The 23621-nt window shown below is 40.6% G+C and overlaps 1 protein-coding gene across 2 annotated transcripts in view; it reads left to right on the plus strand.

The window, feature by feature from the left end:
• LOC107700994 (beta-1,4-galactosyltransferase 2-like) overlaps positions 1-23621 on the plus strand; it is a 117398-nt gene that overhangs the window by 56559 nt on the left and 37218 nt on the right. For both annotated transcript variants that reach the window (XM_016502875.1, XM_016502877.1), the window contains one exon: positions 3287-3522. In XM_016502875.1, coding sequence (XP_016358361.1) covers positions 3287-3522 — 236 coding nt within the window. The remainder of the gene's footprint in view (positions 1-3286; positions 3523-23621) is intronic.

Genomic DNA, 23621 nt, shown 5'->3' on the forward strand with positions numbered 1-23621 from the left:
ATTCATCCAAACTTTGACAAATTCCGTGACATTCCGCGTCAGTAAATTCATACAGTAAATTCCATTTATATGACTGGATTCCGCGATTCCGTCCGCGTTTTCCGCATCGCGGAAATCATAGATAATATTGAGGTTTTTTGCAACTTCAGTGCAACGTTAGTGGATTGGGATCTATTGCAACTTAAGCAACGTCTGCTGCTGCCTTCCCTTTGAGAGACAACTGATGCGTGATCACTGAAGCAGCTCCAGTTAGCAAGCGCTTTCGGAGTGAGAGTGAATTCCACTTTGATTGGTCGGACTCATGACTCCCAGCAAATCAGATGGGTGGTGGGAGGAGACTGCTTTAGGCCACAGAGTGGTGAGTTCTGACAGGCTGCATCAGAGCCAAATAGCGCGTTTCAAAATTAAGTTATTTTATCGGCGAATCGGTTTTGAAAATGACCGATACCGATAATCATAAAAATGCTTAATATCGGCGCCGATAATCGGTCGACCCCTACTTACTACCCTTTTTAGTGAGATGGGCCTGCATGTTTGCACACAGATCATCAAAATCATTCTCTCGCGCACCCTTGGTGGTCAGTCTGCACACCCCAGTTTGAGATCCGCTGCTCTAGACCATTCTCTCGCCATTCCCTTCCACGCATGCCACTTGACTGCTTGCCTTACTCATAACATTGGTAATTAGAAGTAGCTGGATCCAGTGAGCCTTTGTAGAGATCACTTCAAAGGGACCTTTGCAGAGATAGAGGGGAACAGCACACGGTGATGCCACACACTGGATTTATTGAAAGAAGGAGCTTGTAATTAGGTTGGTGGCTGCATCTCATAAAAAGTGGACACAACAACGCTTTTTTCTTCCGTTCTATCTCTCTGTGTTCATGAGGAGCAGCCAATTACAACTTATTTATGGAAACAATCCAAGTGAGCTCAGGATGAAGATAGCAGAACACCACAGAAGGGTAATGTCATTATATACATCTGACTATGAAATTGTCACGGTCAACGTATCTGATTGACTGAATGCTAGAAATAAACACACTGCTCTTGCATACAGAAGGTTCTCTAAGGACAAGTACCTTTATCTCTGGACAGGAACAATGTCTCAGTTACAATCGCAAACAGCCGTGCTGTACCCTGCTGACCTGCTGCTGCTTAGTTTAATGATGTGGCTGATAGGGAAAAGAGCGCAGAGCGCAGGTGCAGCAGTAGGCCTTGCATACAATCAACTATAAATGTATTTTTAACCAGACCTGTCCTCTGCCACCCAAAATAGAGGAGCAGGCCATGAGATGTTTACACAAAGCTGCTGTACTTCACATCTAAATTATGTGACGGTAACTGAGTAGCTGCTGCTGCTGCTGCCGAGGTCAGCTCAATTGCTGTAAGCTCCATCACTTCCAGGTGTCGAAGGGTCAGATTTCACAGAGGTGCTTGATGTTAGATCTTTTATAACTGCTGTCCATGGCGTAGTTATAGTTAATTACACTGTATACACTTGTATATGAAATGCATACTATTATATACTACCGTTCAAAAGTTTGGGGTCGGTAAGATTTTTTTTTTATGAAAAAAGAGAGAAAGAAGCCTCTTACGCTCACCAAGGTATTTATTTGATCAAAATACAGTAAAAAAATATGAATGTTGTAAAATACTATTACAATTTACATGAAATGTATTTTGTGCTGAAAAAACAGCACAAAACAAATTATGCAATTTAATGCATAACTTCTGAATAAAAGTATTAATTTCTTTAAAAAAAAAATAAAAAATCTTACTGACCCCAAACTTTTGAACGGTAGTACACTTTAGAGCCGTGGTTCTCAAATGTTGTAGGGTGATGAACCACTTCTCTGTGCAAATTTCTTTTTATTTTGAAACAGGAGAGACACTCTAATATCTAAAATATTGCAGATACAGAGAAGGTGATAATTATTTTCATGTCTCATGTATTTTCATGACTGATAAACAATATATGGTTCTATTTTCTCTAAATAAATTGTAAAAAAAGTCTTGAAATGCTTCAGGAGAATAGGTAGCACAATGTACTGTTTAAAAATTGAAAATCCATTTTGAGATTTTTAAAGGTTACATTTAACTGTTCTTAAATTATTAGTATTTTACAGATTAACTTCAAATGAGTGTTAGATGGTAGTTATGGTAATCTATGAAAACATAGGAGGCACAAATAAAAATCTAATATGGGCCTACATATCCAGTATTGACTGAGACTTTTTTTTATTATTATTATTATTATTAAATCAGTTTTGTCATTTAGCCAATATGGTACTGACTTTTTGTGCACCACAAGGAAACAGCCTCACGTTTACCATTCCAGAATTTTGCTAGATTGCTACTTCTACTTTTCGATTATGAACATAAATGAACCAAATCGACCAAGTTTCACTGTATTTCACAAGAATCATACAACTTCAGTGACACAACAGAAACACTTTATTACAAATTAATTTTAACCCAGTTTGTTAGGTCAGTGCTATGAGTTTATTTAATTTGATTCAGTTCAGTGTTAAAATTAATTCAGTGCTTCTTGCCAAGTTTAATTATTTGGTTAATTTAGCTTTATTTTTCACCCCAAGTTAATAGCCAATCAACTTGCAGACCACTTGAAATCCTTTATGGACCCCAGTTTAGGAACCATTGCTTTTGCTGATTTACAGATCGTGGAAAAAAAACTTGCTTGATAAAAGAAACGCAATCGTCCTTAAAAGGTAGCACACTTGTGTCTAATCTAGACTTGTTTATTTAATATTTTTCTTCATTACCATATTTGATTTGATTAAAATAGCTGATTTGCTATGCGTTAGATGTTTATAGACAGAATTCATCTTTATGATCAGATGAGAAAACATAATGCTGTTACCTAAAAATGGCTCTCTATACATATTCAGTAGCAGCATAGACTCCTTTGCTAATGAGTGTTGTAGAATTCCCTGCGCCCAAAACTATGTCAGTTCACCAGCAAATAGGGATTAGATTGTGGCTAGGTGTAGTAGCGAAATCTTTTACTGTTAAGACTCCTGCAAAGTCTTTGTGTGAACATGTAATCAAGCCTTATTCTGCTTTATTGATTGGTTGTCTCAACTTCTCAACTGCTTTATTTGACTCAGAGGGAGTCAAAGAAAACATTTTGCGCTCCCTTTGCTGGACAGATAGCTAGTGATGATTGTATTGTAATTGTAATAATCTAACTGTAATAATCATTCCCAAATTCACTCTGATGTGAAGTTCTTATAAAGTCTCACTGAGCCTCTTTTCTTCTCTGCAGTGGGACGTCTCCTCATCGAATTCAGCTCCCAGATAACCCTCGAGCGGGTGCAGAGAGAGAACCCTAATGTGACCGAAGGGGGGAAATACACTCCTCCGGACTGCCGGCCGAAACAAAAGGTGGCCATCATCATCCCATTCAGGCACAGAGACAACCACCTGAAATATTGGCTTCACTACCTGCACCCAGTCCTGCGCAGACAGAAGATTGACTATGGGATCTATATCATCAACCAGGTTAGTGTGTATATGTGTTTTTGTGTAGGACATTTTCACACTAGAGCTTTTAACAGTCCATATGATCACACAATCTGTGTTTGTCGAACGTGATATTTGGTTTCTAGCTGGTCTAAGATTGTTATTAGTAAATCTAAGCTATAGGCATTAGTTGGTCCAAGCTGGCTATTTGCTTACTGAAAACCATCAAGTTTGAAAAACCAGCTTTACCATCTTCAGCTGGTAGCTGGTTTGTTGCTGGTCCAACATGGACAGCTAACATCTGGCAAAATATTCCAAGAAATTCGACCTGTGGGGGTTGGGGGGGTGGTTAGGATTGAACTCTGATTTGGACAAAGCAATCGAAGCATTTATGAAAACAGCTGGAAGCTTTGCTGCTCTTCCGCCTCCCCCTCTTTCATCAGTCTGTTGTTCTATCTGTGGAGTGACCCTGGAGGGGCGGCAGAGATGTTCAAGGCCAAGAGAAATCATTAGCCTGCTTGCCACATTGTTGTCTGCCTAGGCCTGTTGGGTTAATGAGAGCGATCAAAAGTTTGCAGCCATCCATATTCAAAGTTTGCAGAGTAATGATGTGACCTGTCATTGGCGAGCGCTGAGAGATCTATCTGTGGAGTAACAACCCAGGTCAAAGAGTCTGTAATGGATGGAGCATCGGCTGAACTCTGGGCTAAGGTTACCTTCCTTTTCTTAGAGGCATCACATCACTAAATGCAGGTTAAATGTGTAACAGATTGATGTTCATCTGGACACTATGACTTTTTATCTTCAAGGTTTAAAACCACTGAACAGAGACATAAAACCACTGTTTTTTTTTGTTGTTGTTGTTTACTGCAGTCTTTAGTATCTGTGTGACAGTTGGAGTTGGAGTTGGATCTTATTCAGACTCAGCTTTACAATCACAGATAACTGCAGACTGAATGGTTTTAGCTAGCGCTGCCAATCGATTACACATTTTAATCAAATTAATTGCAGGATATGCTGATTAATCAATTAAATTAATCACGATTAACATTATAAATCAATATTTGCTGAAAAAGCCCTCAAGATGAGATAATGTGAAAATAAGTAAATGATGTTGAGTATAGTTTAATAGTCCAAAAATAGTTAAGACAGTATAGTTAAGTATAGTTACTTAACAGGTAGTTAAGTTTTTATTCCATATAACTGAACATACAGTAAATGTATCACAGAAATCTATTTTGCTATTAATTTTGTCAGTATATCTAAGGTAGACTTAGATTTATTCATGTAATATTTATATTTTATATTATTTCAGCTTTATTGAAAATTATTTTTAATAGTTTGTTAACAATAACGACACTGAGGTGTGTATATGCTATTTATATTATTTAATTAATAGTAGTTTATTTTAAAAAAATATATTGAAATTACTTAGAACAGTTACTTAAAAAAAATTAATGCCATTGTGCACACTTTTGATGTTTTCTGTAATACTTGAACTCATTATAGTCTTTGAAGCCTGTCTCATATCAAACAAATCTCTTCTTACTCAACACTTGTTAAGTCGGGCCTTCAGAGATACCCTAAAAAACCTATGCTAACAATCATGGAAAGACACTGTTTGCACATCTGTTTTGTTTGCTCAAGCAGTGCTGTCAAAGTGTGTTGAGAGGGTCTCATCAAAAATGTAAAATGTGTAGCTAGTTATTTGCGCTGTCAGAGCTGAGCATTGAGGAACGCACACCATCTGCACATACACGCTTAATTGTGACATTAGGCACCCTGTGTTTTCATTATCCAAGCAGTAACAGGAAATTTCCACGCTCAGCTCAGTGTAACTGAACTAAATGAGCTATAGGCCAGTGTTTTGCTCCTTTCTCAGTACAAGCTGTTTGCTAAATGAGTGCATTTCTGTATGTTGGAGTAGATGGTGCTGTACATTCAAGGTACCTGTTTAAGTACCATTAGGAGACAAAGACAACAAGACCCTTTCAATTTTGAAAGCACTGCATGCATTATGTAACAAAAGTTTGTCTATCTCCAGTTTGTGGGTCAGCCATTTTGACATTAAGTGCCGTGCAAAAGTTTTCTTTAATTCTCTTTTGATTGAAGGCTGCGTCAGTATATATTTATCATCCATTGTGTTAATGCAACGCACTGCATCATACATTGAAACATACACGGAGTGCAATTTTTTTCTGTATTTCAGTTGAAGAAAGGCTTTTTCTAACAATGACTTTATCTCTTTCATTTTCTACTGAGATTTTAGTTTACCTAAAATGAAATCTGCAAAGTAAATTTAGCTTCAGACATGTTCAGATGTCCGATTCCACAGGCATTCTGATCATCTTGTTGCTAAATTGCTTGTATCCACTGTAGTCCTTCTTTAACATCTTTTATTCAACTGGCTGGCAAAATGAAAAATCATTTCTGGATTTTTTGCTTCATTTGATGTGTGAAAAACAACGTTTTGGCCTGTTTGTCATTTTAAAAATAGCTATGTTCATCCCTTTTTTATTTTCAACTTTTTTGACGCATGCTACCCCCATACTCTTATGTAATTCCAAGCCTGAATCAAATTCTTTTTTTTCTGTGGAACACTAAAGATTTTGTCAAAACATCACTGGACCACACTTACTTTTATTCTTCAGAAGATCTTATTTTGTGTTTCACAGAAGAAAGAAAGTCATACATGTTTGGAATGACACGAGGTTAAGTAAATAATGACAGAATTTTTATTTTTGGGCTAACTATCCCTTTAAGGTTGCCAATTTTTTTTTTAAATATGAAAAATTTTATAAAATCACAACTTTATGAAAATATATTTGTATTAAATTCCTCAGGCACTGCATTTTAATGCCAATCCTCTTTTTGTCACATTAATTGGGAAGCGTATAGAAACCTTTATTTCTTTTTTCTTGAACTTGAGTCAGAGCTTATAAAATACAGTCTCATTAGATTGAAGTGAAATATGAGCATTATTTTAAAAGTGCCTTTTATGGCAATAGATTTCCCCTTTCAAACATTCATATGTCCACATGTGATTTGCATTACTACAGAAAGGCTGCCATGCTGACTCCTTTAAGCAGCGAAGGTTACAGATCAGTGAATTTTACGAGAACGATGCATCATTGCTGTGACCTCTGCTGCTTGCTGTTGAACTGAAATAGTTTGAATCTCACTGGATCTCATCTAGTTAATTCAAAGGACAGACACGGAGTTCAGCCAGGTTTTCTCTTAAAGGTTTACACACACACACACACACACACACACACGCGCGCGCTGCCTATGCCAAGTCATTCCTCATCAGTATCACCCACTAGAAAACATGCTGTATAATGTGAACACAATACAATGTGACAGGTGCTGAAAAAATAAAAAACATTTAAGGCAGGTCAATATGGACTCTTTCGTCTCGCCCTCCCTCCCTCTTTTCCTCTTCCACTCTCACACTTTCTACAGGATGACAGTTGGGCGTACTTCATGTATCATGCTCACTAGAGTGTTAAATGATTTTAAGTGAGGCCGTTTACCCAGGAATGGGGGAAGATGTGCCAATTCCTCAGATCTTTGGGCTGCCTGATAAATGCTGCCATGTCCCTAGAGTGTTGTAACGGTGGGTTTGGAAGGGTGTAGCGGTGGGACAGTTATTTTTCTTATCTCAGTTCTTCTCACATGTGACCACCTCAAGAGGTTAGACACACTGACTTAAGTTTAAGGTAGTTTATTTGTGTATAAATCAAGTTTTATTCACCCTATATGCATCCTAGGATATACATTTATGTTACACAGATACAGTTATTTTTTGTGGTACTGTTGGGATTCACCAACCAGCTGTTGATTAGTAAGTTTGACTAGTTCTTTGACAAACTAGACTAGTCCAGTGGTTCTCAATTGGTGGGTAATGACTAATATACAATGGTAAATGCAAATAATTAAAGGCTATATGTCCAGTCAAATGGTGTTTGGATCTGTCACTTCGAAGAAGCTAGGCAGATGCCAACATGGACAAGTTGCTTAACATTTCAACATCAAAGAAAAGAAAGACAAAATCTTTAGATCTTTTCTAAATCTAAATTTTTTAATATTTTATCTTTTAGAATTGTAATATTTGAGTCAGGGATGTTTTATAGAGGGTGAATTTAAAAAGTGCTCTCAGACAAACTGAGAAAAGTTGTGTCTGATTCATTGCCTTAATAGCAGTGCTTCTTCAGCAGCACCTCCTTCAATGGTAAGTTTAAAGACAATTACTGCCGTACTTCAGATTACCTGCTGGGAGCAATGTTCTCATTGTTAACATAATCCTTAGAATTCTTTTGTGTGAACTCTTTGTGATTTTGTGCAATTAAAGATATGTGTACTGTATTTATTTATGATATGTATTTTGTCTTTTTGAATGTCTGTCAGCTACCATATTGAAGGGCTGCAATGCTATTTTTAAATATTTGTCTATATGCCAATGGACTTTGGTTGCTGTGTTGTAATTCCATGCTGTTTTCCTTTTTTTTGGGGGCAGCTTTTGAACACATCAGCATGTCCTGTGTTTATGCCTCCTTAGAAGAGTGTGTTTCTGATGGACCCTAATAATACACTAACTTGTTATTCAGACAACGTTTGTGCATATATAGTTATCCGTTGTAGTAAATAAATATACTTATCCATTCATGTTTGGGGTCGGTAAGATTAATGTTTTTGAAAGAAGTCTCTTCTGCTCACCAAGGGTGCATTAATGTGATCAAAAATACAGTAAACACATTAATATTATAGAATATTATTATAATTTCAAATAATGTTTTAATATAAATCTTACATAATAAATTCTTTTATTTTGATATTTTTCAAATGTAATTTATTCCTCTGATGGCAAAGCTGAAGTTTCAACAGCCATTACTTTGGTCTTCAGTGTCGCATGATCCTTCACAAATCATTTGCATAAACATTTCTTACTATTATCCTTGCTGAATAAAAGTTTTTTTTTTTATACTGACCTTGAATACTGTTCAAACTTTTGAACAGTAGTTTAAATATTAATAGATGGATAAATGGAGTCTCCTGAATGCAGCTTCGTGTTGACTTTATATAAACAAATGCATCTAGTTTTTTTCCGACAGTATCATTTAAACATGACTCATTATTCAGTGTCAAAATCAGTCCTCTTGAATGTAATAAATACTTACGCCTGACTGTTCTTTCTCAACCTTCAGATACCCTCCAACTCTCTTTCACCGCACATAGGGAGCCTCTAGCCGCCACCTCCTGTTTCACAAGCTGATTGTTGCCATGTCTGGTTATGATAACGCTGAACAGGGTAGGATGAGGACTGTGTCTCGGTAGGGACTGCCAGGGACACAGGCCAATGTTTCCCTGCCTCCCATCATGCATATCGTGTTCACTGGACAGCTTCCCAGATGCACAGAAAAAGGGACAAGTTAATATGCGGACTGTAAACCTGTACTCAATAATATAACACGATGGGCTTCAGTTCCACAGCATTTGATAGTATTGAACGGGACTAATAGATCGGTAGGGGTGTTGATGCTAATCCACCACTGGACTCGTGTAAGAAGTGCGACAGGAGACAGGGCACTGTTCAACTCTTTATCTGAAGTATTTAACTGTTCACAGCAGATGGCACAACATTGCTCCAATTCTACAAGGGGCTTGGCTGGCCATCGGTCTGGTGGTTCGCAGAGGAATCCTGGGCCTCGACTCCACATGTCAGAGTTCGCCAGCTCAATGAGCGTCCTCCCTCTGGTAATGTCGTCCGCCGGGTTATTCGAGGAATCAACGTACCGCCAAGAGTGGAGCTCAGTCAACTCTTGTATTTCCGCCACCCTCGTCCCGACGAACACCTTGTACCTACAGGACTCAGACTGGATCCAGGTGAGCACTGTAGTCGAGTCTGTCCATAATGTCACTGTCTCTATGGCAATGGTCAGCTCCTGTCTGAGGAACTGTGCAAGCTGAGCGCTAGTCAGTGCTGCACACAGCTCGAGGCGTGGCATTGACAGCTGCCGCTTGGGGGCTACCCTCGAGCGAGCCATAATGAAGGCAGTGTGGATCTTACCGTGCTGCTCGGCACGGAGATAAGTCACCGATCCGTAAGCAACCTCGGATACGTCGCCAAACACGTGTAGGCTTAATCCTGATTTCTCCACATCAAAGTCGGCAGGAAGATGGCACCTAGGAAGCTTGAGTCTACAGAGATCAGGCAACTCCTTCTCCCACACGTTCCACTTCTCCAGCAGGTCTGCGGGAAGATTCGGATCGTCCCAATCCCTCGGTCTGGTCCAGAGCTTCTGGACAAGAACCTTGGCTCGGGTGGTGAAGGGAACGGAGAATCCTAAGGGGTCATATTGCGTTGCTAAGACCTTATAGATATACCTCATGGTCGGGTGATGCTCTGCTAGTGCACGATGCCTGTAGCCTAGGCTGTCTTCTAGGCAGTGCCACATTAAGCCAAGAGCCGGCTCCAGCGGGTCTGAATGATTTTGCTGTAACCACAGTTCGATGTTCTCTGAACGAGCATTAGTTGGTAGGTGCTGGACAACGGAGGGGACATTCGTTGCCCACTGCCTGATCTCGAAGCCCCCAGAGGCTAAGAGAGGCCTCATCTGGTCAATTAGTCGCTTGGCTTCCTCAGCAGTGGGAAGGCTCAGTAGGCAGTTGTCCACGTAGAAGCTTCGCTCTATGGACTGCAACACTTCCTCATTCCCGAACCGCTGGCAGCGAATGTGCATCTGCAGCGCAAAGGTAGCGCAGCAGGGGCTGCATGTCGTCCCGAAAGGCAAGACTTGCCATTCGTAGACGTCCGGCGGGTCCCTTCGGCGCATGTTCCTCCAAATGAACCTCAGAAGGGGTCTGTCCTCGGGTAGGAGTCTCACTTGGTGGAACATGCCACGTATATCCCCACTGATGGCAACTGCTTACTGCCGGAACCGGAGAAGGACTCCTATTAGTGAGGCACCAAGGGTAGGACCTGGAAGCAACTGCTGGTTAAGAGAGACACCTTGGTATGCAAAGGAACATGAAGACCAACCTATATATTTGCAGTTATGCTGCACGAGGTGGTGTGGTATGAACCACGACTCCTCGTCTACCTGCTGGCCTTCTGGTGGTACCCTGACGACATACCCTGAGACAAGGAGCTTCTGTATTTCGGCTTCATACACCTTAGCCCTCTCGGGGTCTCTACTCAGGCGCTTCTCAGTGTTCCTGAGGCTGGACAGAACGGATTCCGTAGTCCCCTTCAGCGGTGGAGCGTCTGGAGCACGAAGGAGTGGAGTAGCGTAGCGCCAGACTCCATCAACTTCTACTCGTCGCGTCCTGGTCTCTAACATGTCTGCAGCCATCTGATCCTGTTTAGACCGAGTTATCACTTTCTCGCTGCGAGATGGAAGGACATCGAGCTGCCAGAGTCGCTCGACATGTTGATAGACAGGGTCTCGCAGTGGTGTAAGAGAAGTGAACAAACACTGCGGGGAAGGTACCTGATGTGGGAGCAATCCATCTGGTCCCTGGAGGACCCAACCGAGCTGCGTGCGTACAGCGACTGGTCCGCCCGCTGGTCCCAATCTGATGGGCTCCTTTGGGGTAATCAGAGACGGATGAGACGGATAGATTAAAATTAGGGGTTGGACCCTATCGAAAGATGGAATGGGGATCCCTCTGAGATGGTGGAGATGGTGATGGAGCCTCTTAACGGGGTAGGTTTGCTCGGTTAGCATGAGGAGAGGCGCGGTGAAGACCCCCTTAAGGCTGTGCTTCTCCTCTGGCCTTGACTGCGAGGAAAGCAGCAGGTCAATTGACTGCCCCTTCAATTCTGTGATGTCATGTCGGATGGTGCGAAGGGCCATAATCTCTTCCCTTCCCTCAATGCCTAGCTGCTGGACTGCTGCAGGAAGGATGATACTCCGCTGAGCCCCATCGTCCAGAATAGCGTAGGTCGAAACCGACCTCTTGCCTCTCCACAGAAGCACTGGAACTACTTTCAGGTACACACGACCCGTCAAACTAGGAGAAGTAAGATATGCTCGCTCGTGAGATGTTGTCAGCAGCACACTGTTAGGACCATCCTGGGCAATGGAATGCAGGACTCCGAGATGTATATTACCACAGTCCCTGCAGGGCTTCCTCAACGTACATTCCTCCCATTTATGACTTGTGCGCCCACATTTCCAGCATCTTTTTCCATCCTTTATCCACTTTAGAATCTGATCAGGTGAGCACTCAGTAATTTTGCTACACTGCGACAGGTAATGCTCCTGACTCTTACAGAACAGACACAAACGCTTCAGTCTCATGGCTGATGACTGAGCATGAGCAGCAGCGGTACGGACAAACTGCCCTGTGCTAGCTTCCATGGGCTGATCACTGCCATGATAGACTGCAGTGGATCGAGTCTGGGGCTTAGGAACAGATTGCCGATCCTTACATGTAACCTGTACTCTCTCGGTCTGGTAGCGCTGCACCATCTTGAACGATAAACGTTGCGCTTCCGCCTTCACCTTCAACCAGTCAGCAAGGTCATGCAGGTTATATGGGTTGAGGCTGTCAGTGTGCAATCGGCCTCGCAACTGTAAGTGCTCTATAAAGCTGTCTCGGTAGTGTTTGGGCAATTTACTGAGTAGTCTGTCGACATGCCCCGTACAAGAGAGCTCTCGCCCCTGTGGACCCTCGAGTGACATCAGCATACCAACTAGCAAGTCAACATTGAGTGCAAAACTCTGAAAGGCCTTTGCATCCCCAACTCTAATATCAGGTGAATTCAGCAGGGCTGCGATCTCGCTTTGTCCTCGTCTACCTGCTGGCCTTCTGGTGGTACCCTGACGACATACCCTGAGACAAGGAGCTTCTGTATTTCGGCTTCATACACCTTAGCCCTCTCGGGGTCTCTACTCAGGCGCTTCTCAGTGTTCCTGAGGCTGGACAGAACAGATAGTCTCCTTCAGCGGTGGAGCGTCTGGAGCATGAAGGAGTAGAGTAGCGTAGCGCCAGACTCCGTCAGCTTCTACTCGTCGCGTTCTGGTCTCCAACATGTCTGCAGCCATCTGATCCTGTTTAGACCGAGTTATCACTTTCTCGCTGCGAGATGGAAGGACATCGAGCTGCCAGAGTCGCTCGACATGTTGATAGACAGGGTCTCGCAGTGGTGTAAGAGAAGTGAACAAACACTGCGGGGAAGGTACCTGATGTGGGAGCAATCCATCTGGTCCCTGGAGGACCCAACCGAGCTGCGTGCGTACAGCGACTGGTCCGCCCGCTGGTCCCAATCTGATGGGCTCCTTTGGGGTAATCAGAGACGGATAATCGGACCCGATTAAAATTAGGAATTAGGGGTTATCGAAAGATGGAATGGGGATCCCTCTGAGATGGTGATAACATTGCTGGAGCCTCTTGTCTCTTGTCGTTTGCTCGGTTAGCGTGAGGAGAGGCGCGGTGAAGACCCCCTTAAGGCTGTGCTTCTCCTCTGGCCTTGACTGCGAGGAAAGCAGCAGGTCAATTGACTGCCCCTTCAATTCTGTGATGTCATGTCGGATGGTGCGAAGGGCCATAATCTCTTCCCTTCCCTCAATGCCTAGCTGCTGGACTGCTGCAGGAAGGATGATACTCCGCTGAGCCCCATCGTCCAGAATAGCGTAGGTCGAAACCGACCTCTTGCCTCTCCACAGAAGCACTGGAACTACTTTCAGGTACACACGACCCGTCAAACTAGGAGAAGTAAGATATGCTCGCTCGTGAGATGTTGTCAGCAGCACACTGTTAGGACCATCCTGGGCAATGGAATGCAGGACTCCGAGATGTATATTACCACAGTCCCTGCAGGGCTTCCTCAACGTACATTCCTCCCATTTATGACTTGTGCGCCCACATTTCCAGCATCTTTTTCCATCCTTTATCCACTTTAGAATCTGATCAGGTGAGCACTCAGTAATTTTGCTACACTGCGACAGGTAATGCTCCTGACTCTTACAGAACAGACACAAACGCTTCAGTCTCATGGCTGATGACTGAGCATGAGCAGCAGCGGTAAAGACAAACTGCCCTGTGCTAGCTTCCATGGGCTGATCACTGCCATGATAGACTGCAGTGGATCGAGTCTGGGGCTTAGGAACAGATTGCCGATCCCTACATGTGACCTGTACTCTCTCGGTCTGGTAGCGCTGCACCATCTTGAACGATAAACGTTGCGCTTCCGCCTTCACCTTCAACCAGTCAGCAAGGTCATGCAGGTTATATGGGTTGAGGCTGTCAGTGTGCAATCGGCCTCGCAACTGTAAGTGCTCTATAAAGCTGTCTCGGTAGTGTTTGGGCAATTTACTGAGTAGTCTGTCGACATGCCCCGTACAAGAGAGCTCTCGCCCCTGTGGACCCTCGAGTGACATCAGCATACCAACTAGCAAGTCAACATTGAGTGCAAAACTCTGAAAGGCCTTTGCATCCCCAACTCTAATATCAGGTGAATTCAGCAGGGCTGCGATCTCGCTTTGTGCCAGTTGATGAGGCTGGCCATACTGTCGTTGCAACGCTATCATTGCTGCCATATAGGGTGCAGGATGATGACGGCATGCTTGGGCGATCAACCTAGCTTCCTCCAGAACCAACTGCTCCATCAGTACCCTGTACTTATAGTGCTCGGTAAGCTCTGTGTGAGGATTGAGAAGATTATCCAAGGCCATCTTCAGGTCTGTGAACTCCCTCTCACTATCATTCACGAGCTTAGGCAAGGCTGGAATAGGAACTGGTTGTAGCGGGGGTGTAACGGGCATAGGCTGGTAAACCGGAAGAGGAGGTGGTGGCTGGTGAACCACTGAAGGGGGATACCAGGGCTGCACAGGAGTCTGAACGGGAGGCTGAGCAGGGTGATACCCAGTGGTCGGTAGCGGAGGGCGATACGGGTCGGACACAGCAAACGACTGCCGTGTGGATTGGCTTGGCACGTGAGCCTGTAACTGATATACAGGGGGCACTAGGGGTCTGTACGTTGTAGTGGTCAAAGGCAGCTTCACTGATGTAACGATATGTGGCAGTGATGAGGTAACCTGACATGCAGGATCTGCTGTGCTGAACAGAACCGCCTGCTGTCGCGTTACATATGGAACAGATAAGGGGGGAACACCATGGTATGGCAAATTAGTACTATATACAGCAGAAGGGGTAGCTTGTGTCATGTGCCACAAAGCGGACTGGTGAGAAATATCGATGTGGGCCGTCTGAGCTAGACATGACTGGCCTAAATATGGAAGCGGGACAGATGAGATTGCAGTAGCCTTCGGTCTGACCACAGGTGGTGAAATAGCTCTGGCTTGTACATCCGCCTGGAACGTGGGCGATGCATCACCACTGCTGAATGAATCACACTCGGATGGGCTGTGATACCCTGGAGGAGCTACTGAAGAGCTAGGATGACTGTCAACATCCAACTGATGACTCATAGCGGAACCTTCTCCATACTGCACCAGCGATAGATCACCCATGGGCAGCTGCTCCACAGTCGAGACTGGCTCGGCCTGTCCACTGAGGTTCAACTGCGCTGCTGAAGAATCCATCCTTGGTCGGTGGTACGAACTGTATTGAGGCACATGGTCTGGTATGAGAGACTTCGGCAAGGCTACATCATAAGCTTGCAGACGTGTGGAAAGCTGGCGTGCTCTCGACTGTGTACGAACAGCGTGCGTTGTATCAGGGGAATGAAGCTGGCTCTGTTGCTCCATATCACCGCAGTGAATATAACATCCGGCTCGAAGGACCAAAATAGATCGGTAGGGGTGTTGATGCTAATCCACCACGGGACTCGGGTAAGAAGTGCGACAGGAGACAGGGCACTGTTCAACTCTTTATCTGAAGTATTTAACTGTTCACAGCAGATGGCACAACATTGCTCCAACTGGATTGGATATTGTACAACTTAAGGCCACAAAGTGTTAAATGTGGTCTTTATTCAATCACGCACATTAACACCTGAAGAAATGGCAAATCAAGCGGCTAGTGAAAGTGAAAGTAAATCGGAATAGCGGAAACTCACGTCAACTAGCGGCACACATTCATAATAAAAGTCCTTCCCCTATAAACATACATAGGGAATTTAGAACAGAAAGTAAAGAAAAGCTGACAGTGGTAGACATCATAAAACTGAAACCATCAAACATCACCCCGCAGTCCAGCCAGGGTGTTCTAGAGTAAAACACATAGGATTTTTTAATTTGCAATTGCGAGATTATATCTCACATTTCTGAGAAAAAAGTAAACATTTTGAGATATAAACTCGCAACTGCGAAAAAAAGACTTGTGAGTTTATATCTAGCATTTCTCGCAATAGCGAGTTTATATACCGCAGTTCTGACTTTATAACGCGCAATTGCGAGTTTATCTGAGAATAAAAAAGTCAGAACTGACTTTTTACATTTTTACCAATTACTTTTTTTTTTCATTCAGTGGCGGAACTAGGCATCCATTCTACCGAAAAGGAAATGCCGCAGCACAATCATCGTCCACCACTGACACTGACTTACTGACTCACTGACAACTGAATTACTGCTAGGCTATATACGATTTTTAAAGCCATTCACATTTGAGTCTGAAGTGCAAAGTTACACCAATGTTTTTGTTTTTGTATGAAGGTAGAATGACGTCAAAAAGATTTGCATACGCAGGGTAATATTTGTGGAAGTGTACATAAGACTGTAAGCGTAAATTAAATTTGCATGCGCAAGAGAAGCTTTGTAAAGGTGTAAATCGCGTTTCAAGCGCAAGAAAAAATTATTTGCAGCATTTTACTGTTATTCGTAAGTGTAATTCATGTATTGTGAAACTGCAGCTTCATGCTAACGCAAAATAAATATGATCTGCATGCTTCTGACTTCCATTTTTCCGCGCTTACACTTTTGGCACGTTTTTTTCGCCAAAAGACGGTCAAAAGCACTGCAAGCCTGTGAACATTGATTTGCAAGTGAAAACAACAGTTTAAAGAACTGCAAAACGGATTGACTGCATAGAACCAATACAGATGAGACTGCAGTAGCCTTCGGTCTGACCACAGGTGGCTCTGTTGCTCCATATCACTGCAGTGAATATAACATCCGGCTCGAAGGACCAGATGAATGGGACTAATAGATCGGTAGGGGTGTTGATGCTAATCCACCACGGGACTCGGGTAAGAAGTGCGACAAGAGACAGGGCACTGTTCAACTCTTTATCTGAAGTATTTAACTGTTCACAGCAGATGGCACAACATTGCTCCAATTGGATTGGATATTGTACAACTTATGGCCACAAAGTGTTAAATGTGGTCTTTATTCAATCACGCACATTAACACCTGAAGAAATGGCGGAGCAAGCGGCTAGTGAAAGTGAAAGTAAATCGGAATAGCGGAAACTCACATCAACTAGCGGCACACATTCATAATAAAAGTCTGTCCCCTATAAACATACATAGGGAATTTAGAACAAGTATAGAGTGAGCTGAGATGTGTTAGCATAACTAAGTTTCATGATTTTTTTTTACAGTTGTCCGTGTACAAATTACCCTCTTTGAGTCCTGAATTGCATTTTATTTAATGTTTCATGTATCTACAAGAAATGTTGAAGTCTGTATTAATGATAATATTATGCTAATGCCTTCTTCATAATGTATGAGATTCAAGCTTTGACATGTATTATGCAAGATGAAACAACCTGTCAAATTTACTTACCAAATCTTTACTTTAAAGGGGTCATATGATGCTTTTTTAAAGATCATCATTTTGTGTATTTGGTGTATCAGAATATGTTCTAACAACTAAATGTTAACACTAAAAATGACAAGAATATTCGCAAATTATTAATATAGATAGTCCTAGTTTAATTTCATCAGTTGCCAGAGGCTGTTTATTTATTGAGTATCGATACAGTAAAACCAGAGGCTGTTATTGTAACAAAGCCAAAAATTCTGGTATCGATCCAAACCTCTGCAGGATTTAGTGTGTGATATCTGAGGTTTTCAAGTTCATGTTTTTCAGTTATGCAGTTAACACACAGGGTTGATAGATCGTAAGGGCACTTGGGGATGCAGGATATTTATGATGTTGCACTGCCGTCACCAATGACCTTTTAGATGCCGTGTCATCATAGCGGCCTATCAGCATGTCATTTCCCGCTCTTTTCTTTACTCCACCTGCCTGCCTCTTGCTCATGAGGGGATAAATAAGGAATGAGGGTGAATAAAAGCTTTTTTATTACATTATTTGTTTGCAGAGGGGGAAAGTGGAGCTCAGGCAGATTGGATGTTCAAGTCTCTGTTGAGCCAACAGGGAAAAAGCTGAACATGTTATTGCATGTCACTCACTTGGCAACAGCAGGCTTTCTTTCTGTTGTGTTTGTGTCATTGCTTTGTGCTGTCTGTGGTTCTGGTGTCAGGGTGAGTGCTGTATTGTGTGCTGTCATTCTAATGAGATTAGATACAATTTCTAAGATTTTCAGTGAAACGGCTGCCAGCTTGGTAGATCCGTGAGGTGTGAGGTTGACATAGACGCGTTGTGTCTAATCTTCCGTTGTGATTAGAGTCCAGTTCCCATGGCCACTACAAATCTCAATCTATCAGTTAGCTAGTGTAGGAGACAGGGAATCTATGATCTGATCATTGGGATATTATTTGGATTAAGAACAATACCAATATTTTAGTGAATATACAGTATACTCCTTTATTTAAATCTTCTATCCATACATTTTACCCGTTACAAGCAAAACAAAATATATGCAATAGAACCAAAAGGACGTTTTTTTTAGTTATCTAACATTATTGTTAATATTATATATTTATAATGCTACAAATGATTTATAATTTAAATAAATGCTGTTCTTTTGAACTTTCTATTTATCAAATTTTGAAAAAAAAGTGTATCAGATTTCTGCAAAAAATATTAAGCAGCACAACTGTTTTCAACATTTATAATAAGAAATCTTTCTCGAGCACCAAATCAGCATATTTGAATAGTTTTTGAAAGATCATGTGACATTGAATAATGAAGTAAAAGCCTGCTGAAAATTCAGTTTTGCCATCACAAGAAAAAATTACAAATTATATTTTAAAATATATTTAAATAAATAAATAAAAAAGTTTTAAAGTGTAATAATATTTCACAGTATTACTATTTTACAGTATTTTCAATTACATAAATCCTTGGTATAATTAATAATTGGTAATAATTAATTAAATCCTTGTTTTTGTTTTTGTTTTTTTGTTTTTCAAAAACAAAAGGTCTTATTAACCCCGAATTTTTGAACAGTATATATGTAGTGAGCAGTGAGTGTTTTTGAGCATTCTGGTCAGTGTTATTGGTTAATGAATATTAATGACGTACGGTTATAGATAGCGGCAGGTCTGTTCGACTGTATTTATGGTCCAGTGTACAAATCTGATATTTTATTTTTGCTCCACCAGTTTATGTTCACTTAATAAAAACACACTTTGTTTACATAATATACGTACATTTGACTGCTCTTGCTTGCAGTTGCATTGCCATGAGTGTTCTTCACAGTGCACATGCTTATATACGTGCGAGTGTTTGTCAGTCAAAGAGACTGTATTCAGTACTACCGATCATGTAAAATGACTTATATTCTTACTTATTATTATTTATTTATATTTTAGTTCACTTGGTAGTAAAGCACCAGTGCTTCTGATATTCCTATTAGGAATCAAAGTAATCTCCTTGACCACATATTCTGCCAAAGGCAGATGAAATCTTCCCTTTCCTAGGAGGAATATCAAAAAAGCAAGTCTACTTTCATTGAATAGCAAATTAAAATGTGTCTTCTCTAATATTTCTTATTCAAAGCTCAGAATACCATTTTTTTCCACTCAGAAGTGCTTATAGTAGGACAGGACTGGCTGCTACACAATTACATGTTTTCTGGTTTCCTTATACTTACTTTTAGTGATTTTTACAGATTTACAACCCATCATAAGCTAAAACTGAGACTGGACTGTGCACAAACATTATCATCATTGCCAAGCTCAGATCGAGTGAAGTTGAGATCACAGCATTCCGCTATTCAAGCTGTCGTACAGTAGATATTCATGCTCTTAATAAGTAGCTAAAAGCTTGTATTACAAACTGAATTGAAAGAGAATCTAATCTGACTACATAAAGCTTACAGTATATAGTGTATTTTTAAGTGTAACATTCACTACTTCTGCCTTTGTTTCAAGAAGGCTTATGAAATAATATAGAAGGAGAACATTTAATTTTCTTTTACCCTTTGATTCCATTGATTTTTTTCCCTCCTAGAAGATGTGAGCTCACACAGGAGATAATTTCCCAGTCTATAGCCTCTCTGTTTTTTATGATGAACATTTAAAGTTTCACTCCACCAGTCAGAATCAAAGTCCCTGAACACATGTGATCTGTAGAGGTGCACAGAGAGCATCGGCACAGATCCATACATAAATAAATCTGTTGAACGGAGGGCTTTCTTGCCTTCTGCAGTTAGTGCGGATCTACTAAGGTTTATCTCTCTTCAGATGTTCAAAGAGCCTCATTTGGGATTGCAGGCATGCGACACACATACACAAAACCCTTTTTCCTTTACTCTCTGAAGCTAAGCAGGGTTGAGGCTGGTCAGCACCTGGATGGAAGATCTGATGAGAAATGCTAAAGTCCCTGCTGTAAGGAGTGATATACAGCAAAAGAGCACCTGGAGATTTGGTTTGGTCCTCATACTGCACATAGTGTGACCCATTAAATATAACTATAAAAAAATAATAATAGTGATAATAATATTATTGCACTTTATTAATTTTTTTAATAAAATGAACAAAATAATAAAGTGTGATAATACTATTGTGTTTTAAACTAAAAAGGGAGTATTAAATACAAATACAATTATTTTATAGTAAACTTAAAAATAAAATGCTCATATTTACTTTTTTAAAATATATGAATTTTTATCATTTTCAAACTTAAAACCAGCAAGCTTTTATTTTGGTGTGTTGCCGGCAAGTAAGTATATGCGCTGCTGTGTTTAGCGCTGCAGAGTGAAGAGCGTCAGCAATGAACGAATGAAATGTCACAGTTTTACTTTGTGCTTTGAAAACGGCAGCGGATATCCTAGATTTATGCTTTCAGTTAGAATAGAAATCTTATATAGTATTACGGTTTGTCGATCTAAAATGGTAATTGTGCATTAACAGCTGTCAACCATGTCGGTACACAAATGAGCGGTCTGAACTTATTTACACCACGCAATTTTTATTTTGGTCGCGCATGCGCACCTGCGCACCACTTACAGGTGCATCTCAATAAATTAGAATGTCGTGGAAAAGTTCATTTATTTCAGTAATTCAACTCAAATTGTGAAACTCGTGTATTAAATAAATTCAATGCACACAGATTTGAGTTGAATTACTGAAATAAATGAACTTTTCCACGACATTCTAATTTATTGAGATGCACCTGTATGTGAACCCCTGTATATATATATATATATATACATACATATATGTATATGGACCCTATACAACCACTGAAAACCATGCTGCTTTTAACTAACTATTATTATTATTGTTATTATTATTATTATTATTATTATTATTGGTCACTTTCCACAAATAGGGCACAAAATAGAGCCTGAAACTTAAAAAGTAAGCTAAAAAATAAATTTATATGAAATATATACTGTATAAGCTGTTTTAATTTCTATTTCAATTTATTTAGCAAATTAATAGAATTTTTGCATTTTAGGCATTTAAACAATTGCATAAAAAGTTTTGGAAGTAATAGAGATGCAAGCTATCGCTAGCTAGTTTGGGGTTAAATGTTGCTTTGTAGTTATTTATACACACATATTTCCCGTAAATTAAAGAAATATGTGTACAGTATTATCATTTATGTTATAGTAATATGGGCAACAGGATTGAAAGTTTAGCTTAATGCACATAGTCAAAATGACATTTTATGTAAAAATTAAGAAAATGAAATGAGATTATTTACTTTGCTTCAAGAAAGCAGTGAGCACAGTGTGTGCCGTTTTTTTCCTCAGCCCTTGCTCTAACACAGCATAGTAATGCTGGTTGTTGATGTCTCATCGCTCGGCCAAATTGAGCTCTATTAGATCTATTGCCTATAATACTGCTGAGACAGTAATGGCATACTTTGAGATAAAAAATTAATAACGGTTTCAACTGAAACTTTTTCCCTTTCTGTCTCAGTTTTATGTTTCATCTGTCTCTCTCAGAGTAGCAGTTGACCTTGCTGGGAAAGCATCTGCACAACATGAAAACAACCCGTGCTGAGACTGATCTGAGAACTGTTGAGTTCACCCGAGAGCTGAAGTCTGCCAGCACTGCTTAATCAAGATTATGTGCTCAGCAGTCCCTGCGCTGTCCTCTCTCAGAGCAGAGGTGACTTGAGTATTCAGGGTCAGTATTGGTAATCAGTGCTGTCGTTTTAGGCTGTTGCCCAGATGTAATGGAGCAGAATGTTGGGAGGGAACGATGGGTCCTGTTGGTGGCAGTTCCATTGTGCTACTGCCTGCGTTTTTTCCCCTGACCTTCATTTAAAAGTCTGAGTTTTTATGTATTTGTTGTACTCAACAGAATTTTTATTGTTGTGTACATTGTTTCCACTTTCTTTGTTCATTTTGATGATATTTTGTTAATATAACATCTATCTATCTATCTATCTATCAGGGCTGTGCAATTTATCGAAATATCGCAAATGTACATATCACAATATGCATATCGCTACGGCTTGCAATATTTGGGGCCATGAACAAAAGACAAAGAGAAAATCACTCACTGCTCTTACCTAAATTACTTTTATAGCTTAAAGGGGTCATATGATGCGATTTCAAGTTTTCCTTTCTCTTTGGAGTGTTACAAGCTGATTGTGCATAGATAAGATCCCTGAAGTTGCAAAGACTAAAGTCTCAAAACCAAAGAGATATTCTTTATCAAAGTTAAGACTCTGCCACGCCCCCCCCCCTTTAAATAAGAATCAGTGCATATTGAATTCATAGAGTGAATACTAAGCAGTGCTGTATTTTTCCTTTTTATTATTCAGTTCCTAAACTCATGTTAAAATGATTACACTAATGTTAAAATGACATTTTATTGTAATGCTAAAGTAAAACACTACCGTTAACTTTCAGAAGTTGTTGTAGGGGTGCTTTCTTCTCACAAAAAGTGACATCATATCGCATATCGAATATCGCATTATTTGATGAGTTATCGCATATCGCATTTTTATTCGATATCGCACAGCCCTACTATCTATCATCTGTCTGTCTGTCTGTCTGTCTGTCTGTCTGTCTGTCTGTCTGTCTGTCTATCTATCTATCTATCTATGTGCATTTGTTGTACTATACAGCATTTGTTTTTGCTCTTTTGTTTGTTTGTTTTTTTGGTCATTTTCTATGTTCGTTTTGATTATCTATTTTCATATTGCAGTATTTTCATGCCCTTGTGTGTCTGTCAGATAAAATGATGCAGATGCAGAACAAATTTATCAGGAGGCCTGTGCAATAGTCCATTCAATTAAACTCTAACCCAACTTATAATATGAAACATCAGCTTGAATCTGACCTTTTTTATTTTCCTTCCTAGTAAATGTTTTGCCCTTTGAGTTGGCTATTTGTAAGAGCACTTATACATTCACTTTATATTTATGGTGAAGAAACATGATGTAATGTTTCTTCCTCACTGTGCAACAGGGTTTGTGTTTGGGCACAGGTTTTGCTCTAGGTACCAGGCCAATGCAGTCAATCACTTCATATCTCAATGGTGTGTGATTTTGTTGAATTTAACCACACTACCCATTCCACATGCAACTCTGTGTTGGAGTGTATGTGAAGAAAATACTGGAGTTGCTACAAGCATCTCTCAGGATGGCCAGCATCTAAAATGCTTTGCTTTCAACCTAAAAGCATGAGTTTCTCTGGAGATGCAATTTGAAGTACTCACTCGTCTGCTTTCACTTATGGTTCTTCTCAAGGACACATTTCTCAGACTCAGTTTAAGTTCTGCCTCTCATACGAAATAAAGTTAATAAACGAAGTTAATAAACAAACAAACAAACAAGCACATCACAGCTGTTTTGATGTGCGGTGCTTTTTCTTAAATTTCCCAATCTGTCTGGTTTGTATATATATATATATATATA

Source organism: Sinocyclocheilus anshuiensis, unplaced genomic scaffold (assembly GCF_001515605.1).
Source record: "Sinocyclocheilus anshuiensis isolate Anshui unplaced genomic scaffold, SAMN03320099.WGS_v1.1 scaffold1143, whole genome shotgun sequence".
Classification (NCBI taxonomy): Eukaryota; Metazoa; Chordata; class Actinopteri; order Cypriniformes; family Cyprinidae; genus Sinocyclocheilus; species Sinocyclocheilus anshuiensis.